Source organism: Leptonychotes weddellii, chromosome 7, assembly GCF_054177405.1.
Source record: "Leptonychotes weddellii isolate Sample4059 chromosome 7, ASM5417740v2, whole genome shotgun sequence".
NCBI classification, from domain to species: Eukaryota; Metazoa; Chordata; class Mammalia; order Carnivora; family Phocidae; genus Leptonychotes; species Leptonychotes weddellii.
This window is the reverse complement of record NC_138375.1, coordinates 36,820,660-36,847,010: the sequence shown is the minus strand read 5'-3', so window position 1 is coordinate 36,847,010 and position 26,351 is coordinate 36,820,660. Positions and strand designations below refer to the sequence as shown.

At 40.4% G+C, this 26,351-nt stretch overlaps 1 protein-coding gene and 1 long non-coding RNA gene across 6 annotated transcripts in view; one reads left to right on the top strand and one right to left on the bottom strand.

Moving 5' to 3' along the window:
- The window catches only part of LOC102726211 (chondroitin sulfate proteoglycan 4-like), a 61,513-nt gene extending 42,591 nt beyond the window's left edge, over positions 1-18,922 (top strand). For all 5 annotated transcript variants that reach the window (XM_081826129.1, XM_031034415.2, XM_081826130.1 and 2 more), the window contains 2 exons: positions 13,723-13,906; positions 14,577-18,922. In XM_081826129.1, the coding sequence (XP_081682255.1) occupies positions 13,723-13,906; positions 14,577-16,624 (2,232 nt within the window). In that variant the 3' untranslated portion in view covers positions 16,625-18,922. The remainder of the gene's footprint in view (positions 1-13,722; positions 13,907-14,576) is intronic.
- LOC145722585 (uncharacterized) lies at positions 4,353-11,846 on the bottom strand. Its single transcript, XR_014146932.1, has 2 exons — positions 10,847-11,846; positions 4,353-10,063 (listed from the first exon to the last, which is right to left on the bottom strand). It is a non-coding gene; the product is annotated as an uncharacterized LOC145722585 (long non-coding RNA).
- Positions 18,923-26,351: the final 7,429 nt, after the last annotated feature.

The window sequence follows — 26,351 nt, the reverse complement described above, 5'->3', positions numbered from 1 at the left end:
CAGATTTCAAAGGAAACCCAAAGCGGAGGCGCAGGAGTAAATTCCGCAGGATATGTCATATTTTACATATGATTTAATATGTAAAATTATATACATTATTCAGCATAGTATAGTTATACGTATACACATAAATCTGTATGTGTGTGTATCTAATCTGTATCCAGAACCATCTGTTTTAAACTTCACTAGCTTTCTACCACCACCACCATCCACATACCTTTTTATTTAAATGGATAAGCCTTCAAGCCTTTTGATATGTATTTTTTTTCTTTTGCATCCTAGGAATGTGACTGACTGTGATACGTGATTTCATTTTCTAAAAGTCTATGTTCCCAAATGGTCTTCTTGAATATAACTAATTCTTGCTTTTTCCATTCTTAAACATTGTGTACACAGATTTGATCGATGATTTGGCTGTGGCTTTACATTCTAAGGAATAAAAACACTCCAAAGTCAAATTTAGAGACATAGTAAGAGTGAACCACATGTCTGCCTTTAACCTTCATGCCATTTCTCTCCTATGTGATGTAGCAAAGTTGAATTTGGCTTTGGCCTTGCAGCTGCCTTTGGGATGCATTTAAGGGTGCAGACCATGAGGCTAGCAAAAGCTCTGAGTGTAGCACTGAAAAAGAGGAAGTATGAATTCTCTAGTTTACAGATGCCCTCTGGAGGAAGAAAAAATAAATTAGGTCGAAAACTAAATTCTGTGAGGAACTTAATGTGTCCGAAGGCATCAAAACCTGCCCAGGGTCAGTTTGCATTTTGAATAATGACAAGAATGATATCAGCTCTATAAAGATGCCTTGGCTCTAACCCTAGTTCTTTAAAAAACAAAACCCACTTTTTTAGATGGTGACCATTTCAAGCATGAGTTTCCACTAGTTTTCATTGCAAATATATACTATTTTAGATGAATCTGGTCTACTAAGCTGTAGTAAATATGGTAGCCAGCATCCACTAGTTACGCTGCAGTAACAAGTAACTCCCAAATCTCAGTGACTTACAATAACAGGGTTGATTTCTCCCTTATACTGTGTATGGACTGTGGGGTGGCTGTGGGTCTGCTCTCCATCTCTCCTTCATTCCAGGACCCAAGGTCAAAGGGCAGCCCCTCTCTTGGGCAGTGGCTGTATTTACTGCAGAGGAAAAAGAAGTGAGGGTAGAACCACATGATGACTCTTCAAGTTGTGCTCAGATGTGCCATGTGTCACTTATGCTCACATCTCACTGACTAAAGAAAGTCACATTAGCAAACCTGATGTCATTGGGTTGGGGAAGGACAGTCAGTCATCGCACAGAGAGGAGGCCCTGAATAACTGGAACAACAGAACAGTCTACCACAGCGGGCTAGCCTGGTAATCTGAACCCACTGTTTGTAATACCTTTTCCTATGAAAACAAACTGCTTTTATAATACAACACACTTATAAACAGGAACTAAAACCCCGAACTAGTTATAAGGCTCTGGGGCAGGCAGTAAAAGTCTTGATCGATTAAAATCCAATTATTTTAAGATTTTATTTTTCCTCTCATTATTCCTTCCACTTTAAGAACCAAGAGGCAAGTGTCAAGGAAAGGTATTAGCAATGGCAGGTGGTAGCTGGGGCAAGTGAGGTGTTAGATTGGGGCTCAGGGCTGTAAGGGACCTGCAAAGGGGTGTCTGGGACCAGGAGCCTTGGGCCCAACTGTTGGTCTTTCCTGTGGAGACAGGGGCAGGCTGGTCTGGAAGCACAGCCTGGGAAGTGCCACAAGTCAGGTGTGGTGAGATATGAGCTTCATTCTTCTCGAATGGACCAGGTGAGTGGCTCTTCTCAACACACAAGGCCTTTTCCTCCCAAGTCCAGCACCCACCGTGCCAGCAGCGCAGCCTAGTGCTTTTGTCTTGGAGGACAAAGGCAAGCTCCTTTTATTGTATCTAAGGCACCAAACTGTATATCAGGTCTTTTATGCAAGTATACTCCTAGACGTGACAATTCCTGTGTCGGAAAGCAATATCTAAGATATATGTAGATGCTGTAGAAATTCAGCTCAGTGGCCCACACTCTCTGTGCCTGTGGTGTGTGAGTGTGAGGCAAACACCTCACTTAGGAATCGGGCGCCCTGTTGCTGCTCCTTGATCTTCTGCTGACTGCTCGTGGCTGAGGACAAGTCCCTTGGCCTCTAACATCAGACCTGGATTAGCTCTGTGAGTTAGAGCAAATTAAATATCTTTTAAACCCCAGTTTCCTCATCTGTAAAATGAGGAAAACAGTAGTGATCATAATAGAAGTCATTTTGAACATTCATCACGTCCCACATGCTGTCCTAAACTTGCTTCTTTACTACTCATCATCTCACCTTACAGGCTGGGATCCTAAAGCACGGGGACGTTCAGCAATCTGCCCACAGTTACACAGCCCAGGAGCAGCAGAACCTGGATTTGAACCCAGGGCTTCTGACACTAGGTCATGCTCCCCTCTACCAGGCTGTCCTTTCTTCTAGGAGCTTGTGTATGGATTAACATGGATCGTAGGTACAAAATGCCTAGCACACTGCTCCACATGCAGCAGACACGAGCTAAATGCTAGCTAAGGCTGTTACTATCTTTTTGTTCTTGGAAATGTGAGAGGTTCCTTGCCTCTCCCAGTAGCCAAAAGACTGGTTTCACAGGGGAAGGCAATTTTTCTGGGACACCAGAATTGGCTGCCATGTTTATCCTAATGTGCTACAATGATTTAATGAATTGAAATGAGGTCATTAGAAGAGGGTGACATTTGCCTGTCACCCCGTAACCCAACTACCCTTTCCCTTTGGGGAAGAGCCCCCTGGTGTTCTGGAACACACTTCCCTGAGTGATGATGAAAGCAGGGGGCTGAGGAAATGTCAGGTCCTCCTGCCTGGATGGAGCACTTCGACCTTGAGCAGACCAGAGGTTGGAAGGCAGAATGAGGACCCGGGGCTGGGGACAGGGTCCGAAGATCCCACCCCAGCGGCCAGAAGGAGGAGGACCCAGTGGAAGGGCTCCTCCCCAGAGCAGCTGCTGTGGCAAAGTTGCGGTGGGTCTGGCAGGACATGTTTGACTAAATGTCTATGAATAAATGTCATTGAAATACCCTGACTACTCTTCCGCTTCAGTAGTCACAAAACACATCAATAATGTGGGGAGAGGAGAGAGTATGCTGAGGAAACTCTGTAAAGCTAGAAACCAAAGTGCTAACTCTGAATCTTTCCGTGTGCATGTGTTTCTGAGTATGAAAATAACATGTGCTATTATCAAAATAAAATTAGAAGACATTAAAGCAGTACATTAATATTGGGGGGAAAAGCAGGGCATCGTCAATAAATTCAGTACAACTGACATTAATCTGAAGACATTCCCATTTTGTTTAGGCTTGTGTGTTCAAAAATGCAGTTTTATTTGTGACTTGGGAAGAGGAAGAAATTTATTATTCATCTTCCTGGCTTTCCCATTTCCAGATCCTCTCTCCTTTTTCATGTGCAAATGGAATGTAATCTTTTCCTAAAATCTGCAATTTTATGGCCTCTGTCAAATAGGACCCTGGTTGACTCTGAGCCATTTCATCATGGCTCAGATTGACTATCCAGCAGCTCCAGAACAATTTGGGACATAAAAGAAGTGATAGAGACAGACTTTGGAGGTGAGGAGATAATCACAACCTTTTCTCTAAAATTATTTACCGAAGACATTTATTGAGCATGTATTTCGTGCTTTGATCAGCCCTCTTCAGTCTGGTTGGTGAAAAGAGATATGACTCAAGCAGGAATCAAGTTCAATTGCAGAAGGAGTTCAGAACTATTCAGCCATGTTCATGTCATCAAATGGCTTCGATTGCTTTTTGGCTTTCTTCACCAGTTTTTCTAATTTCAAATTTTCTAATTTCAGTTAGCCACTGCTAAATGTCCAATTGGGAGAATGTTTTAGGCAGTTGATGGTTGAGTTCGCTTTCACATCTTTACCTTAAAGGATGAAATGGTTTCCAGACAAAGCCGTTGTATCATTTTGCACATAAATCATCTTGCTTTTCCAGTGGATAAATAAAAATGACCATTTTAATCAGTGACTCTGGATGGCTATAGCTTGTGAAAGAAATCTAGAAATTATGCTTAATATCATATGCTGGAGGTAGGAGTAATTGAAGGGATACATTTGTTATGTTATAGCTCAAAATATTTTCTTATCCCAGAATAAATTCACTATTATTTAAACCATACCATGTCAACCTACCAAGATAATCAAGTAACAGTCTTGTTTTTCACCATCATATCCCATCTGCCTAAATGGGAAAAGCTAAATCATGAAACTTGTGCTGAAAATCTTATACCCTGAAGAGATAAACACACACAGACACAGAGAAAGTGAATCATCAAATTTTATGAAATGAAAGCTTTTTACAATTTTAGAGATTTATTGTTCATTTCAAAGAATGTGTTAAAAAAGTATGAATTGAATTCTATAAAGCACTCCAAGTAGAGCAGAGGGCTAATTGAGTGATTTTCATTCCAGTGCATGTTTAGATCATTTGGAATCATTAAAAAGCAAAGTGTTTCGGTTTTGAGGTTTCTGATGTCTGGCCTTTTTTCTTTTCCATAAAGCCAGTAATTACGTTTAAGCCACTGTGCCATTGTGGAGGAAAGATCATCCATCTTCGTCAATGTTACTGGAACACAACAAACAGAGCCTTCCAGGCCCACACTTAGAAAATAATACAGTGCATTTGCAGTGTTGTGAATTCTGTCCAATTACCTCTTCTCCTGGAGTCTGAATTTGTGCTCAAGATAACACAGACATTTTAAGAAATTGAGAGCACATTTCCCATAGGATAGAAATTAATTCATTACAACTTAATGGAGAGCACAATGGGATCATTAAACTTGGGCCCTTTCATTTTCTGAGCAGAGAAGGATCAGTGTCTTTGTGTTAATGATTACTCTTGTCCTCGCCCCCCAGTTTCTTGGGGCCTCTTCAGTAGCAAGCTCCATGGCAACTAGACTCAGTGATCATTTTGGACATTTCCCACCAGTGTTTCATTTTGGCAATTTGGGTTTTGCCGTCACAGTTCACTGAATTATGTGCCAGCATATTTCCCACGTGTAGAAATATTCAATTGTCACTTGCTCATCTATTCCTTGTTCAAACTGAAATTTGGCTCGTGGGTCCTGGCCCAATGACTTTGAATAACCAGAAGTATTTTTTTTTCTTAGAACTTTTGGCTCTTCCTTTGAAAAAGCAGATAGAACTAGTTCCCATTTCAGTGAGATTGATTTCTCTTTTCTCCTTGTATTAATTTCCTATGGCTGTTATCATAAATTACTACAGACTTGGTGGCTTCAAACAGCAGAAATGTATTATCTCATAGTTCTGGAGGTCAGAAGTTGAGACTCCATTTCACTGGGCTGAAATCAAGCTGTTAGCCTCCCTCTGGAGGCTTTAACGGGGAATTCCTTCCTTGCCTTTTGAAACTTCTGGTAGCTGCCAGCATTTCTTGGTGTGTGGCTTTATCATTCCAATCTCTGCCTCCGTTGGTCACTTTCCTATCTCCTCTTTCATCTAAGTCAAATATCCCTCTGCCTCCCTCTGGTACGGATGTCTGTGACTGCAGTTAGGGCCCACCTCGACAGTCCAGGGTAATTTCCAATCTCAGGATCCTTAATCACATCTGCCAAGTCTTTGCCAAAGAAGGTAATATTCGGGGCGCCTGGGTGGCTCAGTCGGTTAAGCATCTGCCTTCAGCTCAGGTCATGATCCCAGGATCCTGGGATTGAGCCCCGCATCAGGCTCCTTGCTCAGCGGGGAGCCTGCTTCTCCCTCTCCCTCTGCCCCTCCCCTTGCTTGTGCTCTCTCACACTCTCTCTCAAATAAGTAAATAAAATCTTAAAAAAAAAAAAAGGTAATATTCACAGGTTCAAGGGATTTGGATCTGATATTTCGTGGTGGGGGGGACATTTTTAGCCTACTATACTCAATCTATAAAAAAAGCAAGATGTCCCATACTACCTGATGAATCACCTTTTCTATGATCTCGTTTGGTAGTTTTATTAAAGGTTTCCATTGTTTATAATGGCATAGCCCGTGAGAATCAATGTTCACTTCTATATAAATGTGGATTTAGACCTTTCTGCCAAGTAGGCCTATAGATGGCTATATTGCTGGGCTCCTTGAAAAGCTTTCTAATCTAGTTTTTTTGTGTGGAGATTGGCTCAGTCATGGAGGGGCATGGGTAATTATTTGGACCTGGTTTTCAGTTGCCCATTTCTAGCTGGAGATTTCCAGATAGCGCCATTTAGGAACTTAGGTCTTCTATCCATTCTCATTAAGGAAAATCTCTCCAAGCTGCCACTCCCTGGGCTGCCCCAGACTTCTGACCTCTTCTGGGAACCTTAAGCCCTCCAGACCCGACTGCTCACTGCACACATGATAGTGTCAGTCCTGGTAAAAGTAAGGAAGGGCACATGAAGAGGAGTCATTTGTCTGAGCTCATCCTTCAGGAGCACAGGACCTTGTTGCCTTCCAAATCTTAGCTTATAGGACTTTTTGGTTAACCCATATGGAACCTTAGAGACCCGACCTTTCTGAAGTGTTTGGCTTTCTGCAATCTCCTTTCTCCATGAAGATTTGCCCAAGATAGAGACTCTTTGGCCAGTTCTGTTTCCCTTGCTTCTTCTGGACAACAGTTATCCTGTCTAGAGACTGGGACCTTTAACAAAACCATCGTGTTTTGGAGAATCAAGTGAACGGACTCCATGTTTCCCTTTCTTCCTCTCCCTTTTCCCAGCTGACTCCAAGATAATTTGGTTACTCTCTTCTCCAGTGGGAATTTCAAAGCTGTGAGTGACTTTTAAGCCCCACCGTGGAAGAGATCAGTGTGAAAGACTTATGTCTGATGTTCTTATCAGGACCATAGAGAACTGGATTTATAAAGACCCTCAGAATGAAGAGATGCTCCAGAGCATTCTAGCCTGTCTTTGGCCAAGTCTGACAGTTTTCTTCTCTTAACACTCAGTCCTGTCTGCATGTACTTTTGTGGATCTAGAGAATGTGCACACGATTTGGGGGGGAAAATTGTCAGATTCTATGTCATGGTTGACTTCACCAAGCATGGTGTATCAAAGCTCCCACTTCACCCCTGGGTTCATCCAGAGCACTCATAATGACCCTTTGTAATATGTGAATGTTTAATAATTATATCTTGCCAAAACAAAAAACAAAAAAAACTATATCTTGCCCACCCACACAAAAAATCTGAATAACACTGAGGCTTGTGTTTTACACATGTGTAAAATCATGTGGTCAAACAATGAGGAACTATAAAAATGCCTTCAGGTTTAAAGAGCTTAGCCTGAAGAAAATAGGTGTCTGCCAGTCACCTTGGGGCCAGAAAAGAATTGCCCTCAGCCTTGATCTAGATGGAAACTCCTTTCCCCTCAATCCACGTTATTTCCTCTAAGGTCCTATGAGAAAGTTTGTACCTGATATACAATAGCAGTAGTATAAAAGAAAATATAAAACACAGGTTTTCTTTAACTTTCCTTTTGTAATAAATGCAGTATAGAGAATGAGCTGTTTCTTTGAATCCTTACAAGTTCTGGCCAATGGTGATTATGTTCTAGCCAGGCCAGACCACAAAATGGCATTTGTCTGCCCTAGCCATACCTACCAACTGACTTTTGACATTACTAAACTCCTTAAAGTTGGAGCACATATCTTGTGAATTTCTTAGTTGCCTAGAATCTCACTGAGCTTTCCATGCTGAAGGAACAGTGCAGTGGAAAAAAACATGAATTCTGGAGTCACATGGGACTAGATTAAAAACTGGGCTCTCCCACTTGTTGGCTGTGAGTGAATTATTTAAATTTTCTGAGCCTCAGGTTTGTTTTTTTTTAATCTGTCAAGTGGATATAATAAGGCCCTTAAAACAAAATTAAATAAAATGAGTTACATAATATGCCTTGCAGAGAGTCTGGCACATATTTAGGGCTCAGTAAAAGGTACTGTTTGTGTTTTTGTTAAATAAATGGGTAAGAAATGTCTTGGATTACCTTGTTTCTACTGCTTCATGATATAAACATATTTTATAATTAAATTTTGTAAAGCACTTTTTAAGTAGCTTATTCATTAAACAAATATTTTTTGAAATGTCAAGTATAGGATGGTGAACTAATACTTACTTACAAAGCAACTGGAAGTAAGTTTCTGGAGTATGTGCCAAAATTCCAGGCTAACTATTTCTTTGTTTTATGGGAAAAGATTTATTTTATTAGGCGTGTTTTAGAAATTTCTAATTGCTTAATATTTTCATGCCATGATTCTTTATTAAAAATAAGTATAGCCTTCCATTTTAACCAGAATCCGCTGATGTCCTAGTAAGGAATTGATTAGTGAAGACTTAGATGCTTTCCTGAAAGACTTAGAAATGCTCAGGGCATGTTGTTTTGAACATTAATATGGCAAAAGACTAACTAGGTTAAATGCATATTTACAAGAGAGATGTTATTCCATACTTTAATGCAGAAATGTAGGCTCAGAGAGATTAAATTACCTGCATAAAAGCCACAGAGCTGAAAGTTGGAAGCATTTATATTTGAATGTAGGTCTGATCAACCCATGGTTCAAATTCTACTACACTCCTCTGCTTCCATTTTTATATTAATGTGTATCCTTTTCCTCCTTGGAGGAAGAAGAGTAATCATTCAGGCAGCTGGAGCCAAACAGTCTCCAATCAAGTGCTCTAGGAGAAAGGGTTCTTATCTATAAGTGTGGAGATCTGGCTTCTGGTCTCAGCTCTTCTCCCAACTAGGTCGATGACTGGGGGGATGGAGAGGAGTTCCCTAAATTCCCACCCTCTCTGAGCTGCTCAGCAGCCTCTGAGTTGTAAACTTTAATCCAGCACAGAAAATTCAGTAGGGCCCCTGGCCTTCTTGGAGCCAAATTTATGCCTTTGGCCTCTGACAAATATTTTTCTTTGTGGTTCTGTAGGAATCAAGGATATGAAATCCAGAAGATTTAAATCTCAGAGATCCAAGGGGTGTTATCATATTGTCATTTCAAATAAAAGGACTACTCAGGTCTAGGATTTTGACCTGCATATTCACCCACTCATATGTTAGGTAGGAGTACAGCCTTGTTAAGGTACTAGAGAAATGGGCCAAGTTGGAGGTGGGGGGAACGATGTTGGGATAGGAAACGAGCACTTCTTGATATCAGAGTGCCCAAGGCATGCAAAGGTTAGCCCCCCTCCCCCATTCTGCACATACTTGGTCATCAGAGAAAAGAAATTATTGGTCCCTTCCTGAAGTTGAAATAGTAAAACACTATGGGATTTACTTTTTAGAATTATTTTTTTAACTTTTTCATTTTGAGATAATTTCAGACTTACAGAACGATTGCAAAAGAGTACAAAGTATACTATTCATCCATATTACCCAAATGTTAGCTTTTAACTACCTGCTTTATCATACCTCTTCACACATGCACACACACACACACTTCTGAAATTTTAAGAGGCAGTTGCAGACATGATGTACCTTTACCTCTAAATACCTCAGTGCATATTTCTTAAAAATAAGGCCTTTCTCGTATAACCACAGTATAATTTTCAAAATCATGAAATTAGCATTGATACAATCTATTATATAATCTGTAGACCTTATTCAAATTTCACAGGTTGTTTCAATGCATATCCTCTAGAAAAAAAGAATATCCTAAAATATCCTAAAGAAAAAAATCCACAGTGTAAAACGTAGCATTTAGTTTTCAGGTGTCCTTGGTCTGCTTTAATCTGAAAGCATTCTGCAGTCATGCTGACTTTTGTGACGTGGCCATTTTTTGAGAACAGGCCAGTTGGTTATTTGTAGTGTGTTCCTCAGTTTGGTTTCATTGGATGTTTCCTCACAGTCCAATTTAGGTTGTGCATTTTGGCGGGAATGGCCATGAGCGATGCTGAGGTCTCCTCCGGCCTCACGTCAGGAAGCACCAATGCTCACTCCACCCTGTCACTGATGATGTTAGCCACTTAGTCAGGTGCTATCTTTCAGGTGTCTCCTTGGCGAACTTACTATTTTCCTTTCTGTAATTAAGTATTTTGTGAGGGAATACTTTGGAACTATTTAAATACCCTGTTTCTCATCACAACTTAGCTCGCTAGTGTAAGCAATCATTTAGGATTCCTGTGAGATATTTATTACTATGGTGATTGCCAAATGGTGATTTTTCTCATTCTGTTTTTTCCATCTGCATTTACTAGTTGGAATTATACAAATTTTAATTTCTAATGACATTCCAAAAAGACTTCATCTGTAAAAGAGAAAATATCTGGGCTAATCTAAATCCATGAGAAATAAAAACCTCCCCTCTCCTCTCTCCTTAATCTCAGAGCCCAGGTATTCAGCTAAGTGGTTTATTGATCTATATTTAATACAGCAGAAATATGCAGAGCTGTTGGAAGTTGCCCCTACGGCCACTTTCTATTTGAGGTAACAAAATTCCTAATCCTGTCTGAGATCCTTCTCTCTTGAGGTTTACCTTACATTTTTTCCCATAAAGTCTTGGTCTTGTTCTCCCTTCTCTAGCCCTCTCCACCACACACACACACACACACGCACATACATGCACATGCACACATACATACACCCGTGTACACACACCTTAGAACCTGGTTCTTATTTGTTTATTTTTTAAGTAGGCTCCATGCCCAGTGTGGAGCCCGACGTGGGGCTGGAACTCACGACCCTAAGATCAAGACCTGAGCTGAGATCAAGAATCAGATGCTCAACTGACTGAGCCACCCAGGCGCCCGTGGAATCTGATTCTTAAAGCTCTCTATCTTCTAAATATTAAAGACTCTACTCACCTCAAAGCTCCTTCAGGGCATGACTGCCAAGTTGACATTCCACAGGCACACTCATTCCCTTTTGCTTCTAGCTCAGCACTTTCAATTATCTGCTGTCCGGTCTTGAAGCTCATACGCTCAAGATGAATCTAATTCAATTCTCTCACTCTCCAGCATAAAATGAGTCAATAAGTTATTCACAATTTCTCACTTTTGGAATGACTTTTCAGGAAAAGAACCGATAGCAGACCTCTCCTCCAGGAGTCTTCCAAAGTACATAGCTATGGTTAGGGCTCCTCTCCAATTAATTTCCCTCAGATTTTTGACCTTCATCTCAACTATTCTCATCTTTGAGAACCATTCTTTCCCTGGGACAATCACTCTTCATCCCGTAGACATCAGAAGACCCTTAGATTATTCCAGTAGCATCATATATTTTTGGGGAAGTTAATTTTTACTTAAACCAAAGAAGCAAAGGGCAAGATTGACAAGCTTCCACGAAAATTTTTCCTCCTGGTCAGTAGACTATGTTACTTTTAACATTAAGAAGCTGGATGTCTCTTGTCTTATAATATTATGCCTCTTTCAAGCAGAATGGGAACCTTTAGGAACCATTCTCCAGTCCAAAATCCATGGCACAGTCGCTTGTTTCTAGGAAAAGGAATACATTTATGATGAATATTTCATCATAAATCTTTAGCTGAGACCAGAAATAGTAGAACTGCTAAATAAAACTGATTTATTTCCCAGAAACTTCTAGGGAATCGAGTCAGTAGTCAGTACCAGAAATTATCTTTGGGGAAACCAATTTTTCATGAGTGGCCTTGCTTCTTGATGAGGAAATGTTGAGAAACAATACTTTCTTCTCCCCATTTAAAATCCCCAAATGACAGCATTTCCTTGCCTTTCCCTTGAAGAGGAAAGGAACAAAAAACTCACCAACAGTTTTTGGACACTCTGGAAATGGGAAGCTCATATTTTGTGGAAACTCACTAGACCAAAAGCCTTTCTAGAACTCTGATTCTAGACCAAAAGCCTTTCTAGAACTCTGATTCTAGACCAAAAGCCTTTCTAGAACTCTGATTCTAGGTACGTCCATTGCACCAGTGTTGAACCAGAGCAATACACCACCAAGCTTCCGTGAATTAATACAGTATTTCCAAATACTGACTGATGAAACAGACTCAACTGCTTTGTAAATTATAAGATAATTTATCCTAGACACTTTCGACATGGACATAAATACCTTGAAAAAACATACCTGTAAGTTCAGATACTATAATAGAAAGCAGGTCAGAAAAAGATGTGACCTATAGGAATTAAAGGGTGAGACATTTTATCTCTAGCCTTCCCTTCTGTGGTTTGAGATTTAGAACTTTCCGTCACTGTTGTGAGGGGAAGGACACCCACATGGGGTCTGGACAGCAAAACACTGGGTGGGGCCCATCTCCATCAGTTGAGCTGGAAAGGACATTGATAGGCAACAGGCATCAGGAACTTAGATTAAATCTTGAAAAATACCCTAAGCAAGGTGGGAAAATTTGAACATCAAGGAGAATAAGAACTGCAATGGAATGAAATACATCATATATTACAACTCATGAGTTTATAATGATCCCAAAACAAACAAAACAAAAACCAATGGGTATGTTTAGATATTGGAGCCAGGGGACTCATTTTTCTAAAAATTTGTATAAAGGGAAAGAATCAAGTACTTATCCTGTCTTTCCTGCATACACTGTACCTCAGCGTAGCCAAATAGCTGAAGAGGGAAAGTTCTTCTTTAAAGAAGAATTCCAGATAAGAATGAAGAAGGGATGATTAAAAATATCAATGCCTTGCCACTGCAAAAATAAGGGACTTAAGCAATCATATCAATGACTCTGGAAAACTATCAGGTGACAAGGCTGATGGGGAACTTTAAAATAGATAGATCAACCTGGCAGCACTTGAATTCACCTATTAATACTAACATATCCAAAAGAGAAGCAGCCTTGTAATGAGATGCAGAGGAAATATAGAATACAACCTGTAAAACATTCTTAACAAAAACTTAAATCTGATTCTTACAACATCTCTAGGTTTAACTACTAGTGTATTGGAAATATAGGGGACAGAGGAACATGTTAAATAATACCATTGGGATGCAAGCAGCAAAACCTAGAATATAAGAATATTTAATAAATAAATAAATATTTAATAAATTAATAAATAAATAATAAATAAATTACAAGAAAAAAATTAGAGAAGGGGAACCTTTAGACTAAAAGACACCTATGAGAAGCATCAAACAAATGTGATGTGGGGACTTCTAAGGATCCTGACTCAAACAAAGCACCTGTGTAAAAAAAAAAAAAATGTACTAGATCATCAGATGTATTTGAACACTAATTGGATATTTGATGATATTAAGTAACTATTGATAATATTTAGATGTGGTAATGGTATTGTGATTATGTTTTTAAAAGAGCCATCTTTGTCAATATTCACTACAACATTTACAAATAAAATGGTGTTTGGGGTTGGCTTCAAAATAAGCTATTGAGCAGAATGTGGGTAGGAGTATTATATGAAATAGGATTGGTTATGAGTTGATAGTTTTTAAAATTATCAGAGAGGCAAATGAAGGTTCATTATATGCTTTCTATAATATACAAACCATAGCCTTAGTCATCTCAAAATCAATGTGCTTTTCTTTCTCTGATAAACTATTTTTGCAATTGAGCACCAAGGTTTGACAAATAGGTTACCACATTGTTATTGTTCTTGTGTTTGCATAGATATGTGCATAATTTGAGCATGAGAATAAACCCTGAAAAAAACCTGTATCTCCTTAGGATACATGTCCTCATATTATCCCTGAAGCCAGGGGCTGATTTTTCTTCATGTCTGGACAGGTCAGTGAACGGCTGATATTATACCAGCATGTGGACCATGAGAACACTGGCTGGACTGCAGAAGACTCTTTCACGTTTACGACATCATCCCCACCAGCAGCTCTAGGCCCTGAGGAGTTTCGTATTACTATTTCATATGAAATTACTGAACCTGGTCGGCAGAGTCATCTGCTTGCAAATACAGGTAAAGCCACCAAAAGATATGGCCAGTGGCTTATCTATAATTATTAAAGTAGGGACAGTTTGGAAATAAATATTCCCCTTATTAATTGGAAATGCCATGATATCATATCAATGCCATGATATCAACCTTTGAAATAAAATGTATATGGTTATAAAAATTTATTTCTTTTTGTGTGCTCTTTCTCTGGGCCTCTTCTTTTTCCTCTCATAAGCTTTAATAGTTGTAGTTGGGGGGAACATGGAAAATTAACTCTAAAGCATTTTATTTGTAACTCCAAATGGGGACTTTACCATGCCTATTACTGAAAACCATCTATAGAAAATGAAAACAAATAGGGCAAGTTCCTGAAAGGAAAGGGGTATTGAAAGCTGCACCTGTTTCCATGGCAAGAGAAAGTCCAGTAGTAGATAAGTTAGGAGATTAACATTCTATAAGTGAATCTCAAGATTTTAGAGCTATCTTGCCTGAAATATTGACTTAGTAGTTAGGATATGTATACTTAAAATATAATTTGTTATATGCCTTGTGTAACAATGCCAATTCAGGTCCTTGAGCAACCCAGAGGTTTAGAATAATCCACTCAGATAGGGAAATTTGAGAGAGAAAGAGCTTTATAGGTGTCATCTGAAAGTTCTAATGAAATGCCACTTTGTTCTTTATATTTTCACAGGAGCTGCTGTCAAGGAGGGAGACAAAGTTCTCATTGACCAATCTAATTTAGATGCTTCCAACCTCTTATTGAAATTGCCCAAATCTCAGCGATCTTCCTATGAAATCTGGTTCCAGGTTACGTCTCTTCCTCACCATGGAACCATTATGGTTGGAGAGAGGAATATTACCAAGGAAAAACCCAATTTCTCCCAGTATATAGTTAACAAATTTGGAATCATATACCTTCACGATGACTCTGAATCGCTGGCTGATAATTTTACCTTTGCCGTTTGGCCGAAACAGAAGAGCAAGTCCACTACCAAGCCAGAGGCTGACTTCCTTGAAGAGATGTTTAACATCACCATATCTCCTGTTAATGACCAGGCACCAGAATTAAAGACAAAAGGGCTTCGGTTGAAAGTTCTGCAGGGAAATAGGTTGGTTGTGGGACCAGAAAACCTAAAAGTGGAAGATCTAGACAGTCCTCCAGAGGAGATCAGATATATGATCATCCGCAATCCTAATAATGGCTTTTTGGCAATGGCTCACCATCCAGATGTACCTGTTCACCATTTCACACAAGCTGACATTGATAACTCTCAGGTATGGTTTGTGCAAGATGGAAGCCCATCTTCGAGTGTGTTTTACTTTAGTGTGACTGATGGCCAACACCGCCCACTCTATAAGCTCTTCCACCTGGATGTCATCCCCATCTCCATCACCCTTGTGAACCTCACGGACCTACTTCTCCCACAAGGCCAGACAACTGTCCCCATCACCAATACTCACTTGTCAGCAACGACCAATGGGAGAAGCCCCCAAATCACTTACAAGATGACATGGCCCCCCCAACATGGGCATCTGCTCATTGAAAACCAGGTGGTTGTCAGCTTTGGGCAGGAAGATCTGCATTCAGGAAGACTTTCTTACCATATGACACATCTCATGGCCTCAGAGGACCAGCTGTATTTCTCACTATTTACACCAGAAAGCAATCTGATGGGACAAACACTGAACATCAGGGTGCAGCCTTTACTGCAGGTTACGTCAAACCTGACCATCGCCAACAGGGAGGTTTATCAGCTGAGAAGAAAGGACCTTGATGCGACTGAACTTGCTAATAGGACTAACAGTGATCCCAAATTTGAAGTGACCGAACTCCCTGTCCATGGAAGACTTGTACGAAGAGTGGGCCGAGGCACGGCAATGGAAAACGCTACTCTATTCACTCAGAGGGACATTGACCAAGGGTTGTTGATGCTTCATCCACATGCCAACCTAACAGGCATTGATATGCTGAATGACTCCTTCACTTTCTTGCTCAGGGCAGACCATGTGCAGCCAGCAATAGGTCATCTACCCTTCACCATAGTGCCACCTGACCCCTTATGTTTGCAAACCTTTACCCCTGATGTTTCTTTATTAGTCACTGCAGATAACCTTGTGACTTCAGATCTCTCTCAGGAAAAGCCCATGGTTTCCTCAGGACCCACAGCAAAGACAGAAACTCTAGGGAAGCTGACCCAGACCAGGCAGCAGGAAGCAAGTCCCTGGGGACAACACCGTGGTGAAGAGTCTACTCTGGATGGCAAAGCTTCTCCAACCAGGGTCATCTGGCCACCAGACACAACCAACGCCAGTCCTGAGGCACCCACCCAGCCCAGGGAGAGCAGTTATCCCCTGATGGTCATTGTACCCTTGGCTGTGGTGGTCTTCCTGCTGATGATAACTGCAGTGGCCTTGTGTGTCTGGCTGCTGGGCCAGAAGGTAGAAAAGACAAAACCTCTTATCAAGTCTCAGACCAATCTTGAACCTACAACCCCAGGTCCTAGGCCAGAAAGGAGCATAACTGTTCCCACTGTCACAGTGACACCCCTTCTAAAAAGCTCCAGAAATCCCCCAGTCAGTCTTTTCAGGGACCCACAAAGTGAGCAGATGGCTTCTCCAGCCACTGAGCCAGTGGAGAAATGTGCTCCTTGGGAGACATGGATGAGTCTGGATCCCAATATGGTCCAGTTCTGCCGACAAACCAACCCAACACTGAAGCACAACCAGTATTGGGTGTAGACCGAGGGCTTTTGTTCCTGATTGACCACCTACTATACTGGGATAGACACTGGGACACAAAGGCAAAGAAATGTTGGTTGGATCAACTGAGAAAAGCCTGGCCCTGCCAGTCAGTCATTCAGTGCTCAGTTATGGTCCCATGGTTACATGTGGGTGAATGTTTACTGTAACTCGTACAACACTCATCTGATGGGCTCTCCACAATGAGCTCTGTCTGCCTTCTTCTGGACCTGACTCTGAGTATAAGATTTTATCAATATTTAAATCCTTTATCAAGGTGCTACCAAACATGCTGGTCCAACTGGAAACAGCAATATTAACTTGGGTGCTAAAGTTAATGGAGGAAGCCTTTGGATTTTTTCCACTAAGAATTCACTCTCTCTAAGTGAGTCAGCAAGGAAATGCAGGAACTGTTTCAGCAAGCAGAAAAGGTAATTTATCAAATCAGCGAGTTTGTTCCTAGTGTGTTTCTGTAATGTCTTTTCCTCTTTGGGGTCTCCAGGTTTGACTTCCTAGGGCAGGAAATGCCTTGGTGCTCCAGATAGTAGGACAGTCTGACCCCCTTTGAAGGTATTCACTGAGCATATTGTGTTTCATCAAGAGGCTTCATCTATTCTGATTTGTAAAATCAAGCCTCTGGTACAAATATGATTTGAAGCCCTAAAATATAGAAAAGTTTATTAAATATTTTGTGATGCCTCAATTTGGCTTAACTTTACAATGAATTGAAATAATGGCAAGTTTGTATTTGACTTGTCTAGTTGAGCCTACCGTTGGCAGATTCAAGCTTCAGTTTCTATAATTGTAAAATGAAGATATCAGTACTTGTTTTAGTTAAGAATGCTTTGAGTTGCAAATCACAAGACATTAGCTATGAGTGGTTGAGATTGGGGATTGGCAAACTTTATCTATGCAGGGCCACATAGTAAATATTTAAGAATTTGTGGGCCCCATATGGCTGTTTATTTTTAACAACCTTTGTTCCTTAACAACCTTTTAAAAATGTAACAACAGTTCTTAGTTCCTGCATTTGACCCACAAATCAGAGTTTGCCAACTATTGATTTGGCTAAGCAATGAAAGTGTTGAATTATTTCAACTAACCAGCAGCCTGAGGTGGACATTCCAAGGCTGGTTCAATGGTTCAAAGATATCATCAAGGACTGAAGCTCTTTTGTTTTTTTCTGCTTTACCTTGCTCAAGCTGTTGGCATTTCTTTTCTTTCTTTCTTTTTTTTTTTTTCCTTTCTCTTGGTTCCTTGTAATTGTGAGGGACTGCTCATGGTCCAAGCAGTCCTATCACATTCAAAGACAGACTTTCTAGTGGGGAAAAAACACATATGGTAAAAAGACTTTTTTTTTCTTTTAGAGAGGATCTTATTTATAATTACTATTTTTTAATCTTATAAGAGGAAGACTTCTCAAACATTTTCCCCCTTTTATGTCTCAGTCTAGAACTGAGAAATGGGCAAAAGAAAATGGAATTCTCATGACTAACAATCTCTCCTGGGGCTGGGAGAGGATTCTGCCATGTCAGAGATCAGTGGATGAGCCCACCGTGTAATTAGGGGAGGCTAAGAATGAATAAGATCTACTAAAATACTCTTCAAATACGAAATACTTGGGAAATAAGAATTTTGATCTTTCCGATGGATGTCTACTTTAATATCTCCTTTTCATATTTTAATGATTTCCTTAAAGCCAGTGGCTAGTGTTTCTAGGGTGGAAGGAAGAATTGCCCCTGGAAGGGGGGCATTTGGCAGGGTCTGGAGACATTTTTGGTTTTCACAGCAAGTGCTATTGGCATCCATTGGGTAAAAGCCAAGGATGCTGCCGAATATCCAACACTGCACAGAACAGCCCCAACAAAGAATTTTCTGGTCCAAAACTTCAACAATGCCAAGGTTGAGAAACCCTGGTTAATGCCACAATGAAGAATCTTCTTGTCTACCCAGTAAAGGATTAATAAACCCATTACCAAGTCTAAGCAGCAACTATATTCTAAAAACAGAATAAAAGGGTGAAAATTCCATTGTGTGGTTGAAACTCTGATTGGCAAATGTTTTTAAAAGAAGATGTATTAAAAACCAAACAAGGGATGCCTGGGTGGCTCAGTTGTTAAGCGTCTGCCTTCGGCTCGGGTCATGATCCCAGGGTCCTGGGATCGAGCCCCGCATCGGGCTCCTTGCTCAGCAGGAAGCCTGCTTCTCCCTCTCCCACTCGCCCTGCTTGTGTTCCCTCTCTGGCTGTGTCTCTCTGTCAAATAAGTAAATAAAATCTTAAAAAACAAACAAACAAAACTTGCGGGCAGACTCATTTCCTTATATTCCTTGATAAAAGAAAAGGTTTTACCTGGTATTAACAGGTGGGACACATCAGGAGGAAATAAAAAAAGTGAGGTAGGATATTTACAAAGGTAAAGCTGAGGTCAAAGTGTCCCCAGAAGTCTATTGCCTCTGATGTGTTCCATGTGCACAAGAATTTTTTTTCTCATCCTTTCCCTTTTCTGCTTCTCTAGGTTGCTTCTCTGTCCCAACCCAATTTTAACTGCTCTTTGTGGAAATAGACTTCATAATCTACAGAATAAATGGAAGCATAGCATTTTTAAGCCTAGAAATAACTACCCATGTCTTAAATCCCTGGCTCTAATGCTATGGACAGCTGGTAAAACTTCTCTACTCTTCTTCCTAAAGTGATTCTCCCCTACCTGTCTGTATCCCTGAATTATATGTAGCCCCTTTGAAGTGTTTTTGTACTTGATCCTTTTAAAAAGGAGGAGGACTGAGAGTCTTAACCCAAGGTTGGTTTGATCACTGTGCAACTCAGAATTATTCTTAAACTTTTCTAAGCAGCCAGGCACTCAGAAGGAACAGAATGGCAGTGTGTGCATGACCCTGCACACAGAAAGGGAAGGCTGAGCAACATCTTTGCATCCAGTTAGTGGGTTTTGTTTTCTCTCCCGGCTGGGCAAGGAGAATGCCTGTTCTTTGTGGAAGAGCCAGATAAAGTTGGTTCTATAACTATGTTGGCCTCTTCCTTGCTTCGACCATAAGATCTGTGAAGTTAGGATTACCAACCTGGCCAAACAAAAAAGTCTGATTTCCCCTCCTCTTTTCCTGTTAAGTCTGCAACTTCATACAAATAAAATTAGTGCCCGTATTGGAATGAAATATACACCGACGATTTGAAATGGTAATGCACATCGTTTGTGAGTGCATGTGCTAGAGCAAGAGCATCAGTGTGAGGTCCAGATGTCAACACTCAGTAGTTAATATAGAGCTTGGAAAGTTTTCTTCCAGAGCATCTAGAATATTCTTCGGATACAGATGGATTCAATAAAAAAAAAATTGCCTACCGCCTGGGTGGCTCAGTTGGTTAAGCGACTGCCTTCAGCTCAGGTCATGATCCTGGAGTCCCTGGATCGAGTCCCACATCGGGCTCCCTGCTCGGCAGGGAGTCTGCTTCTCCCTCTGACCCTCCCCCCTCTCATGTGTTCTCTCTCATTCTCTCTCTCTCAAATAAATAGATAAAATCTTAAAAAAAAAAATTGCCTACCATTTGGTGCTGGCTCAACTAAAAAATGAAATAGCGAGTTTTGGCAAATCCTTGTTTAGTGTTGAAAATTAAAGTTTTGGGAATTGAAAATCAGTTTGAAATGGTTTCTCCCATACACAGAGCTACAGCTCCATAGTCTCTGTCATAATTAATTCACTACCTCTTAACAAATGACTGGAGAATTAATAAGTGGATGCCAAAGATTAATATCAGAAGAATGGCTGATTTTGCTTAAAAGAAGGTATACTTTGGGGTGGGCTGGGAGTGAAAGGTCTAACATTTTTCCATATCTGGAGGCATTGACAAATTCTAATCTTTCAGGGACCCTGATCCAACACCTGCATTCACTTCCTTAGAGCCCTGCATTAATTAGGTGGTGTGGGACAGGTGCTATCCTTACTCACTGGTTTTTCAGATTTCCAGGACTGTAGTAGACACATTTGGGTAGGTAATGGAAGGTGATGGTACATATCAGATGACATTCCCTGAATTTGACAATGGGATTGTGCTACATACCTCCTACATCTTTCAGAAGCATTATAATTAATAATGAGTTTGAGTTGGCCATGTGTAGGGAGAGATGTAGGGTTGAAAATAGGCATGGAGCCCACTGTGGGGCATGCTCAGTGAAGGAGACTTTGGCTGGGGTGCTCAAGAACACCACTGGCTGCTTGACAGAGACCTGGAAGAGGTTTCCTTCTCATAATGATTGGCAAACATTTATTAGGCACCCACTGTATGTGAGACACTAAGTATTAGATAGGGCTCCTAGATATTACAGATGCAAGATGTTGTCCTGAAAGGATCTTTCTGGTTTGTTTCCTTTAGTAGGTTCTTCCAGAATCACACAGAGAGTGCCAGGAGAGAGGAAGGTATGGAAAAAGAAGGACAAAGAGAAATAAAGTTTAAGAAAGGGTTTTGTGTTTTCACTTGAAGCACTTTTAAGCTAGTATTGCCCATCCAGCAGTACAGTGAGAATGAGGGAACTCACTGGCCCGCTAAACGCCACATCAGCCCAACCTGCACCACCTGTCCCTCAAGGTCCCCCAGGCCTAGTGACACTGTCTGTGTCTGTTTTGACCCTGGCTCTCTGCTTCCAAGCAGTGTGGCTTTGAGTAACTTACTCAATCTCTCTAAATTTCAGTTTCCTCAGCCAAAAACTGGGGATAATATTAGCACCTACCTTTTTGGGTTTTGTTAGGATTTAGTGATGTTAATATTATCATCATTATCATCATCATCATATTTGTACATTTTCAGTGCACCAGGCAATATACTAACTGCCACAAAAACATTTTCTTGCCTACGGTTTTAATGCACTGTAAAAGAACTGATGCAGGGCGTCTGGCTGGCGCAGTCTATTAGGCCTCGGACTCTCGGTTTCCACTCAGATCGTGATCTCAGGGTCATGAGATCAAGCCTTGTGTTGGGTTCCATGCTCAGCATGGAGTTTGCTTGTCCCTCTCCCTCTGCCCCTCCTGCTCATACTCTCTCTCAAATAAATAAATAAATCTTTTTAAAATTAATTAATTAAATATTAAAGAACTGATGCATTAAATCACTTAAATAAACCAGAGGCTTGCATTCTACCCAAAGCAGTACATTACTGGTAGTAGAATTTCAGTGGGTGAGTTGAGGATGGGTGATATGTTCTTAAGAGGAGCTTCCCCAGTGCTCGTGGATGGAGCTTCCCCTTCATCCGTGGATGGAGCCTTGGCCAGAAACTGGATGAAAGAAAGAGCACACCAGGAACACTTGCAAGGGCCAGCCTGAAGCTCAGGGGTTTTGACGGTTCTCTATATTTTTTGGGGGGGTGGTGAGGAACTGTTGATGAAAAACCCTGCTTAGTTCCCTTCCTGTCCCAATAGGATCAAATCCTACATCCACCAGGCCTTTGATTTTAAACCTGTACCCCTTCTCCCGCCTCCCATCCCATTATTCTCAGGCATTCACAGGATAGTCATTTTCTTTTTCAGTTCAGGATTGACAAAGGACTGCCACTTAAAAAGAAACTAATATCATACCTTACCAAAATAAAAAGTGCTATTTACCATCACCATAATTTCATTCCTTAAGTGAGGACAAATTCTTATAATAAAGAACTTTATGGAAAAAAACTAAGCAGCTTTCCGAAAACCTCTCTCCTTTGCCCAGATTTGACCATGGCCTGGAAAAACCTCAGCACGCCCCAGCAGGGTCAGGAACCCCCATGGAGGCCGAGCTTACAGTTGCGTGACCAGAGCTGAGGGAGAGACAGAGACAGGGAAGAGAAAATCAGCTCCTCAATGTCGGTGTTCCTTAGGAAGATGTGGTCAGGCCGTCCCTGGGTGTGTGTGTGAGAGGTAAAGCATGGGGATGAGGGGTAACTTGCTATTTTAGAGTCCAGACAAGGCCAGATCCAGGGGCATAGATAACCAGTGCAGCCAGACAAGGCTCAGGAGGACCCTAGGCTTAGCTTAATGCTCTCCGGTAACCATCTTGAAATTCCAATAATTTTTGAACAAAGCACCCACATTTTCATGCCTCACTGGGCCCTGCTAATTCTGTAGCTGATCCTGAGACCTCACAGGGCTTAGTGGGTGGTTGTTGTATCAGACACCTCTTAAGCATTGCTTCAAATTCCCTCAACCTAGCTTCTTCCTCCAGCTATGCCAATTGCAGGCATCTTTACAGCTGTCAGTGAATGCACAGTGTCCCCGCAGTCCCTCTGTCTCCACAGCAGGCCTGTGGGAAACTATGCTGGCACAACCCAGAAGAGGGAGAGTTAACTCCCCACAGGACAGCCCTTACCCAGTGGCAGAACAGTTCTAACATGCATTCTGTGGGGCTTCTCAGAATGTCCTGCAGACTGAAGACAAATCATAAGGGTGTGTGGGCCCTTTTCCTGCCCTGCGTATTAACCCTGCCCTCACTCCTGCTCCCGCTCACAGATGAGCCTTTGCTGTTAAAGAAACCCAGGCTAGGACAACAGGCTAAGACGCAATTCTCCTGGTACCGTGCGCCCTGGGACGATGAACCCTGCTGCTAGGGGTCCACTGCCTCCCGGTTCTCGTGGGATCCTTAGGAACAGTTAATTCTGGGTTACTTACCTTGAGGGCCTGCACCCTGAGGGACCCCTTATCTCAGGCAGCCCAGGTCTGCTGGGACAGAGCTGTCTGCCTGCAGCTGGAACCAGGAGACCTCGCGGTAATGGCAGATCCTGACCCAGGGCTCTGTTTTGAAATCAGCCAACGAGGAGGAGTCAGGGCTTTACCAAACCACCAGCTAGTTAAAAATCTCACTCTTCATTGCAGTTTCTCTGCTGGTTGTGTTGGGTTTAAGAAACAGTAACTTATTAACCGCAACTTTTAGCAAGACCAAGATTTACTGCATTTTGTAATATTTTAGAAACGCTCTTCTGCATTTCATTTCAGCACTGCTCATGGCTTCTCAAAGTAAAGACTACCTCACATTTGTTTTAATAACAGCTTTACTGAGATATTATTTACATAGCAAATAATCTGCTCAAAATGTACAATTCAATAGTTTTTAGTATTTTTGTGGAGCTATGCAATCACGTACTTGGCCGTTTGTAGTTCTTCTTTAAAGAAATGTCTTTTGAGGGCGCCTGGGTGGCTCAGTCGGTTAAGCGTCTGCCTTTGGCTCAGGTCATGATCCCAGGGTCCTGGGATCGAGTCCCACACTGGGCTTCCTGCTCAGCAGGGAATCTGCTTCTCTATCTGCCTCTGACCCTCCCCCCTGTTCATGCTCTCTCTCTCTCTCTCTCATAAATAAATAAAATCTTAAAAAAAAAAAAAAACAAAAAACAAATGTCTATTGAGATCCTTTGTCCATTTTAAAAATTAGGGTATTTGTTCTTATTCTTGAGTTGTAAGAGTTATTTACATATCATGGATAGTAATCTTTATCAGATATGTGATACTCAAAAATTTTCTCCCATTTTGTAGGTTGTCATTTCACTTTTTTGATGATGTCCTATAAAACACAGAGGATTTTAACTGTGATGTCTAATTTATCTTTTTTTTTCTTGTTGCTTGTATTTTTGTTCTTGTATCTAAGAAACCATCCTTAATCCAAAGTCATAAAAATGTAGGTCTCTGCTTTTTTTTAAGACTTTATAGTTTTAAGTCTTAAAATTATGTCTCTGATTCATTTTGAGTTAATTTTAATATATAGTGTCTATGGTATGAAGTAGGGGTCGAACTTTGCATGTGAATAATTAGTCCCAACTCCGTTTGTTGAAAGGACTGTTCTTTCTCCCATTTAATTGTCTTTACTCCCATGTCAAAAATGAGTTGACCATGAATGTGAGAGACTATTTTTGTACTCTCAATTCTATTCCATTGATATATATGTGTGTGTGTGTGTGTATATCTATCCTATATGACATATATATCATATATATTAAATAAAAAATACATATAATGATACCAGTACCACTTTGTTTGATTACTGTAACTTTGCAGTAACTTTTGAAATTGGGAAGTGAGTTCCTCCAACTTTGTTCTTCTTTTTCAAGATAGCTTTGACTGTTCTGGGATCCTTTAATTTCCATATGAACTTTAGAATCATTTTGTCAATTTCTGCAAGGAAGTTAACAAAGATTTTGATAGAGATTGCATTGAATCTGTAGATAAATTTGGAAACTACTGTATCTTTTTTTAAAATTATTTATTTTTTTATTTTAATTCCAGTATAGCTAACATACAGTGTTATATTAATTTCAGGTGTACCATACAGTGATTCAACAATTCTATACATTACTCAGTGCTCGTGATGCTAAGTATACTCTTTAATCCCCATCACCTGTTTCACCCATCCCCTTACCCACCTTCCCTCTGGCAACCACCAGTTTGTCTCTGTATTTAAGAATATATTTATTGGTTTGTCTCTTTTTTCCTTTGTTCATTTGTTTTGTTTCTTAAGTTCCACATATGAGTGAAATCACATAGCATTTGTCTTTCTCTGACTGACTTATTTCACTTAGCATTATATCCTCTAGATCCATCCATGTCATTGCAAATGATGAGATTTCATTCTTTTTTTATGGCTGAGTAATAGTGAGTCTTCTGATCCACGAGCATGGGATGTCTTTCCATTTATTTAGGTCTTTTTAAATTTTTTTTTCCCTAATAATGTTTTATTGCTTTCAATGTACAAGTCTTACACTTCTTTAGTTAAATTTATTTCTAAATATTTTATTCTTTGTGATGCTATTGTAAATTGAATTATTTTCTTAATTTAATTTTTGTTTTGTTTATCGCTAGTGTACAGAAATACAACTGATCTTTGTATATTGATTTTGTAACCTACAAGTTTGTTGCAGTATTTTTATTTTAATTGTTTCTTAGTGGATTCCTTAGGATTTTCTATATACAAGATTATTTTATTTGCAAATAAAGATAGTTTTATTTCCTCCTTTTTAAACTAGGTGCTTTTTATTTAATTTTCTTTCCTAATTACCCTTGCTGGAATCTCCAGTACAAGGCTGAATAGGAGTGGTGAGAGTGGACCTCCTTGTTTTGTTCTTGATCTTAGGGAGAAAGTTTCACTCTCTTGATATTGCTAACTGTAGGGTTTGTGTAGATGCCTTTTATCAGGCATCTACAGGTTGAGGAAGTTCCCTTCCATTCTTAGTTTGTTGAGTGTTTGTATCAGGAAGGGATGTTGAGTTTTGTCACATTTTTTTCCTGAATCTATTGAGATGATCATGTGGTTTTGTCCTTTATTCTACTGGTATGATGTATTTCATTAGTTGATTTTCTTTTCTTTTTTTATTTTTTTTCCTTTATTTTTAAAACCACTTTATTGAGATGTAGTGACACAAAAAGCTGAACATACTTAATGTACAAAACATAATGAGTTTGGAGATAAGTATACACATGTGAAATGTGTACCACAATCTATGCCATAAACATATACATCCCCTCCAAAAGTTTCTTCCTACCCTCTTTATTTATTAGTATTTTTATTACTTTTTTTTTTATTATTCTTATGTTAATCCCCATACATTACATCATTAGTTTTAGATGAAGTGTTCCATGATTCATTGTTTGTGCATAACACCCAGTGCTCCATGCAGAATGTGCCCTCCTCAATACCCACCACCAGGCTAACCCATCCTCCCACCCCCCTCCCCTCTAGAACCCTCAGTTTGTTTTTCAGAGTCCATCG